The sequence below is a fragment of the Moschus berezovskii genome, chromosome 11, assembly GCF_049115385.1.
Source record: "Moschus berezovskii isolate FMDL1 chromosome 11, NW_MosBer_1.0, whole genome shotgun sequence".
NCBI classification, from domain to species: Eukaryota; Metazoa; Chordata; class Mammalia; order Artiodactyla; family Moschidae; genus Moschus; species Moschus berezovskii.
In genome coordinates, this window is record NC_142470.1 from 10567265 (window position 1) to 10574167 (window position 6903).

The 6903-nt window shown below is 51.8% G+C and overlaps 1 protein-coding gene across 9 annotated transcripts in view; it reads left to right on the forward strand.

Annotated features, from left to right (window-relative positions):
* Positions 1-5163, forward strand: part of MAPKAP1 (MAPK associated protein 1) — a 243471-nt gene extending 238308 nt beyond the window's left edge. For all 9 annotated transcript variants that reach the window (XM_055400351.2, XM_055400349.2, XM_055400346.2 and 6 more), the window contains one exon: positions 4616-5163. In XM_055400351.2, the coding sequence (XP_055256326.1) occupies positions 4616-4620 (5 nt within the window). In that variant the 3' untranslated portion in view covers positions 4621-5163. The remainder of the gene's footprint in view (positions 1-4615) is intronic.
* The last annotated feature ends 1740 nt before the right edge of the window (positions 5164-6903 follow it).

Sequence of the window (6903 nt, forward strand, 5' to 3'; positions counted from 1 at the left end):
TCATTTTACCCTGCCCCACCCCACCAAAGGGCTGCTAGAGAGAATATTAAATGAGATGTGGTGAACCTGCCTACCTAAGTGATCATTCGTTTTCCTTTTAAGAGTAGACATCGTCAAGTATTAATAATAGCAGTAAAAGTACTAAGATCTACTGAAGGGTCCACAGTGCAGGGTCTGAGCCAGGCACTTGGCCTGTCCCACCTCAAGGAGCCTTCACACCTCTGTGAGGTAGCGATATCAAATCATCCCATTTCCTAGATGAAGACCGAGGCTCAGGGGAAAACTAACTCAACCAGGATTGGGACTTGGCAGAACCACAACCTGACCCCAGGTTTGGGGGACTCTAGAACCTGTGCTCCTAAGGCCCCAGGTGGCATTCAGGAATTGAACAGGAGATTTCAGTGAAATAAAATTGTTTCACAGAAACATTTTAAGTCTACAAAAGATTGTCAAAAGTGGTAGATGAGAATTAAAAGGATAAAGCTGCCAGGAGGAGAATTTAGAGCCGAGACAGAGTAGCGTGACCAGTTGGATGGAAAGCAGAGGATTTCTAGACGGCCTCAGGTCGGAGCCCATCAGAACAGCCAGCAGGCGGTGCCTGTCTGGAGTGCTTGAAACCAGCGATCTAAGAGTTACCTGCCCGCGTCCCCAGGCTACCCAGGGAGCGCATGCCACACTCAGGGGCCAGGTAGAGAAATACTCCCATTACCCCATCAGGGCTGGCCTTTTTTTTATAGCCAGTATTAAAATATTCAAGACTTGAGAAGGATTCTAGTAAAATTATAATCCTGTGTTTGACATCAAAATAATTTTCACAACAGCAGATTGATGACAGAAACACAGGTTTATGACTTCAGTGCAAGACTGCCGAAGAACAAGTGCAGAGAAATCATTTTCCAGGACCAAACGCTTCCGGAAGCAGATGCTTTTCTGCACAATCCCCAAGGCCTAGCGCCTTGCCTAAATTATCTGTTTTCATATGAAAATGCTTGTAGAAATATTGCATCGTGCTCGAGTGTCCAGGAGAGTCCTAGCCTGATTTACTTAGAGAAGCTAATGGTCGCGATCCTGATGGAAGATTAAATTTCACATCTCTGATCTCTGATTTCTAAAGCAGTTTAAGCACTTAGCCTGGTCCGCCACCGCCAGTGTTTTCATGGGGCTTTGCACCGATAGTGGCTGTGGCCCCACTTGGTTGGAACGCTTCCACCAGGTTCTTCTCAAGTTGGTCACAGATGCCAGAAGCGTATGCAGTGGTTCTCGAATTAAGGAGTTTCACATAAAACAGGAGCTTTAGACTGAAACTGAAAGGAGGAAGCAAGGATGAGAGGCTGATGTCAGACCACTACAAACAGGCAACTTGCCATCAGATTATTTTTATCTCATTGTCTTTTTCCCCATGGGACCCATTTATTGAGCACCAACTGTCTACAAGACCTTTTATGTACATGATCTCATTTCATTCTCACAGCTGCCCTGCCCCACGTAGACAAGATTGTGTGTGTGTGTGTGTGTGTGTGTGTGTGTGCTCAGTCATGTCCAACTCTTTGCAACCTCATGCACTGTAGCCCGCCAGGCTTGTCTGTCCATGGGATTTCCCAGACAGAAATACTGCAGGGGTTTGCCACTGCCTACTCCAGGGGGTCGTCCTGACCCAGGGATCAAACCTGAGTCTCTTGTGTCTCCTGCATTGGCAGGTGGATTCTTTACCACTGTACCACCTGGGAAACCTGTGAATGATATTACCCCCACTTTATAGATGAAAATATAGAGGCCCAAGGCTCCAGAACACACAGAGGTAGTGTCAGCTCGAACCCAGCTGAGCAGTCCCAGACCTCCCCCCACCCCACCCAAGATAGAGTGGAGCTAAGCCATGTGTGGTCCCTAATTCTGCAGACTTCGAGATGAATCTCAGAGGATTCATTGGTCTCTTCAGGTTGGGTTCTTCTCATGATCGAGTAATGGAGGCTGTGACTTTATTGACCATGAAAACTCCCTATATTTTTATGCCTTAAGCTGTAAAATGCATTGAAAGTGAAACACTCTATAGTGCATAAAATTGTGCAAGTTTTAAGCCACAGCATATTAACCAGCTAATGGCAGACCAAAGGGCGTTTTTATCTTTTGATTATTACATTAATCTTCCATTAAAATTATCTATATGATTATCACAAAGCACTGAAGATAATAAATTTAGGGAATACTTGGCCTGTTAAGGGTCATTTTTAAATGCTTTTGTCAAGTTACATGTGCCAAAAATACACTGAAAGCAGCAGGCTGGCTGATTGTGCAAACAGTTGAATCCAAACATTGCTCTTACTGAGAATGATAAAACCCCTTCTTTCCATGCATTGTCTGTGGCGTCCCACGTCATCACCCGGCCCTGCGGCCTCATGATTTATTGCTCTCAGCTGGTAACTTGGCGAGGCAGCGGGCCGAGCGTGTCAAGCCTTCTGTACTCAGACACCAGCCCTTAACGCCTGCTGCTGGCGACTATCAGAGCAGAAAGTTTGGAAGGGATGCCGTGACAGAGCCCCAGCCCCACACGAGCCAAGCCGTCGAAACTGCTTCCCCCGAGCACCTTGGTTCTTCCTTGATCATCAGAGGCCTCTCCCCTCGGGACAGGACACGTGGCCCTCAATGTAGAATCAACAGAAGGGGTGGCTCACTTCTCTAGCCAGGAGTATTCAGGTTTCTTAACTTTCAGATCTTCGAGGTTGGAGAGAAACGGTGTTGGTTCATAGGCTCAGCCAGAGGGCTGCTGGGGTGGTGGGACGAGGGCAGTCTGAGGGGGTGGGGGCCTCCGAGAAGGTGGGGAACCTGATTCAGGTTCTAACCCAAACTCTTACAAGCTCCGTAATCTCAAGTAAATGACATTACCATTCTGAGCCTTGGTTTTCTCCTCTGTACAGTGGGGATAACAATAGCAGCCACCGCCTCCTAAGACCGTTATTGTTGTTTAGTCGCTAAGTCATGACCAACTCTTTGCAACCCCATGGACTGCAACACGCCAAGCTTGTCCCTGTCCCGCACCAGCTCCCGGGGTTTGCCCAGGTCCATGTTCATTGAATCAGTGGTGCCATCCAGCCTCCTCATCCTCTGCCGCCCTCTTCTCCTAATGCTGTTGTGAGGGTTAAATGAGTTCATCCTTGAAAAGTGCTCCAATCACTGCTGCTGCCCTGTGCCCCTGCCCAGCCAGGGGCTCACCCTCGCACCGGGCACGGGTCTAATCACAGTACTGCTGCCCTTCCCTGGCTCCTCCCCGCCTCACCTTGTCTGACCCCTCAGCTTCTGAATGGCCATGGAAAACCCCCTTGCTGTGTTCCTCTGTTGTGCCTTGATGCATGGTGGTTCTCCCCATCCCTTGTACACCCCAAACTCCTATTTATCCCTCAAAACCCAGCTCCTTCATCCCCTCGCAAGCCTTCCCTCCCCACACATCCCCATTAGTCACTGTCCCCATCCCTTTCTGCTCCTTCTGTGTCTGTTATCGCGCTTGTTCTGTTGGTCGCTCACTAGGCTGCGAGCTCCTTGGGTCAGGAACCAAGTCTTAATTTTCCCTCTGCCGCTTGAGCCAAGCATGGGACAAGGCTCAGACGAGACAGGGACTCAGTGCCAAAGGTGATGGTGGCAGTGACCACCCAGCACGGGAGGGTCTGCAAAGAGCCCAGGAGACCTCAGGGGAGCAGTAAGGTTGACGCTTGGGAGGCAGCCCAGCTGTGCCCCTGCCAAGGGTCCCCTCCGTGACCACCCAGCACAGGAGGGTCTGAAAAGAGCCCAGGAGACCTCAGGGGAGCAGTAAGGTTGACACTTGGGAGGCAGCCCAGCTGTGCCCCTGCCCAGGGTCCCCTCGGTGACCACCCAGCATGGGAGGGTCTGAAAAGAGCCCAGGAGACCTCAGGGGAGCAGTAAGGTTGACACTTGGGAGGCAGCCCAGCTGTGCCCCTGCCCAGGGTCCCCTCGGTGACCACCCAGCACGGGAGGGTCTGAAAAGAGCCCAGGAGACCTCTGGGGAGCAGTAAGGTTGACACTTGGGAGGCAGCCCAGCTGTGCCCCTGCCCAGGGTCCCCTCGGTGCCTGTCCCAGCTTGGCCATGACCTCTCGGTGATCCAGGGCAGCTCAGTCCCCTTCTCTGAGCCTCGCTTTCCTTTTTATCAAATGAGCCATAGCTAGTGGGGAGCCTATGAGCTTGGAAGTACCCCAGCTGCTGGGAGGCCGAACACAGAGCCTTATTTTGGTTTGGATTTCATCCCTGTGATGTCTTTCAGGCGAGCTAAGCGGAGCTTGGGGAAGTTGTGTGCGAGCCCAGGGCTGCACGGCAGGCGGGGACAGAACCAGGGAGGTTCTGGGAGGCAACACGTGGTAAGGAGGGAACTCGGGCTCAGGAATCAGAAAAGCTGCACCAGGGACTCAACGGCCTGCACAGCCGCGTGTCTTCTTCAGACCTGTTTCCCCGTCGTGCAGTGGGCTTCGAGCCCACCCTGCAGGGTTGTGGTGATGACCGGACTCTGTGCTCAGGGGAGCACCAGGCCCAGGGCCGGGCTCTTCCCTCGCTCGTCCTGAGTGAGCAGAGGGTGGCTGGTAAGTGACTGGGCTGTGTCCTCTTGCTCTCTAGGTTAACTACATACTGGAATCGCGAGCAAGCACTGCCCGGGCTGACTATTTCGCTCAAAAACAAAGAAAACTGAACAGACGTACAAGCTTCAGCTTCCAGAAGGAAAAGAAATCAGGGCAGCAGTGACAGCAGCCTCCAGCTTCAATCTGTTGCCGGAGCTCAGAGCCGCCTGCTGGGGCCAGGTGGCTCTCACCCACCCTGTGTCCTGCGCTCCTCGGGGAGGCCAGGCTCCTGGCTCACAGGGACAGGGCTGGTGGGCTCCAGGTAAGGGGGGGCACTCCCTTGGACAGAGCTGGGGACGTTTCCATGGGACCGAAGCCTGAGTGACAGTGGCTTTGATGAGCAGTGCCCGGGGCCGGACGACAAGGTGAGGAGCCACGAGAGGCCCTGCCATCTTCACTGCCTGACGGCCCCGCGAAGACGCACATAGCCGCGCCCAGACGCGCCCTTGCAGCTTGATCAAATTTCCTAAAACAAGCGAAGAACAAAAGTGTACATTTCTGGGTTTTTTTTCTTCTTCCTTTTAATAAACTCTTTATCATGGTTGGTATGACGGACCATTCTTTGGGGCAGGATTGATTATGTTATTCTCTTTAAAATCTGTTCCCCATATTGAACAGGCAGATTGGAAAAGCTATGGCTCGATTTTTCAGAAGAAATGTTTAGGGTTTAGTCAATAGTTTTAACTATGCCATTTGTTTAAATGAGCGCGTTGCTCTGAGGATAGCATCTTACTGAAGTTCGGGAGGGGACGTAGTGATGTGTGTCCAGGGCTGTGCCACCCACCCCCTCGGAAGCCTTCTCTCAGCTTCTCCAGCACCTCTGACTTCAGGAAGGCAGGACTGTACATCAAGGTCAGGGCGTGGGGAAATGGGTCACGCCAAGCTGCTGTTTCCTCAGTAGCCAGGCTGAGTTTGAGCCAACAGTCAGACCCACACTGGCTTGCCCTGGACCCTTCACAGTGTCTGCCCCCTGGTCTCAGCGGCAGGAAAACCACTGCTTTCACTTCATCGGAGACCTTGGGGTGGGGGGAGCTGCTGCCAGGGTCCCGCTCCTGAGGGTGGGGGGCAAGGGAATGGGCATCTGCTGACACCCACCCCTCAGGCCAGCCTGCTGCCTCGGCGGTCCTTGCCAGCCTCTCCAGGGTCCCTCCCAGAGTGACATCTTTTCACTCAGTCCCCGGCCAGGGTGGTGGGACCGAGGTTTCCCTGAGGAACTGCATTTCAAAAAAAATTGTTTGTAATTGTCATACAGGAAGCGACATGGCTGAAACAGCCTCTGACAGTCGAGGGTCCATTTGCACAGGGGCATCCTAGTGAATTCCTCCTTCATTCTGATCTTTGTTCAGTCAACAGAAGTACCCTTTTCTAACGTCTTCCATTGATACCCACCCCAGAAACAAAAGAAATATTATTTGTAGCTTGCTATCTGTATTTGAATTTTTAGCAATTTTATATTTAGATATCTTTGAGAAATATAAATGACTAATTTGGTCATTAAATCTTGCGACATACTCAACATTAAAATAAAAGTCATCAACACCTTCTTCTGCGTAGTGCTTTGAGTTCTTGAAGTCTTGAGCACATGTTGGTAAAGCACCGTGACCACCATGGATCGCACTGGGTGGCGACGTTTGCTGACAGTGGATGCACCGAGCGGCTCTGAACCACTCCGTGGGTCTCCTTTAATCCTGAGCAAGACAGGATGATCCTCTTCACTCGAGGGTGACACTGATATCACCACCTCCTTCCATTGCAGAAGCAACACCATTCTCGTATCATGGAATACAGCTCACGCGCAGTTGACACACAGCACACACTTGAAGGAGTAATTTAAGAGAAACACTGACCATTGCCCGGGTCCACCGAGACTGTGAAAATTCAGTTTTTCCTCTGCTTCTCTCACAACCCATGCCTGGATTTTAAAGCAAGACCGTGAGCATCCTTACCTGTCTCCCGGGCTTTACCAAGCAGCTTGGCACACCCGGGTTACACTCAAGTGACCCAACAGGCCCTGCCCTCACCTTCCAGCATGTCCCCTGACCTGGCCCCAGGGTGGCCCTCACTAACCTGATGGTAACTCAGGACGGAGCCTTTACCAAGTCTGCATGGCTGACAGGCCCAAGCAGTTGTCCCTGGAGCCCTGGCCTCCATTGGTTACTGAGCTGCCCCCATCGTCTGAGGTAGGCTGTGTGCCGACCCCTTGTGAATATGCCCAGGTGACTGCAACCAGCCTCAGGCAGATTCTGTCACCACCACCACCATTCCGGGGATGAGGACTTGGGGCTC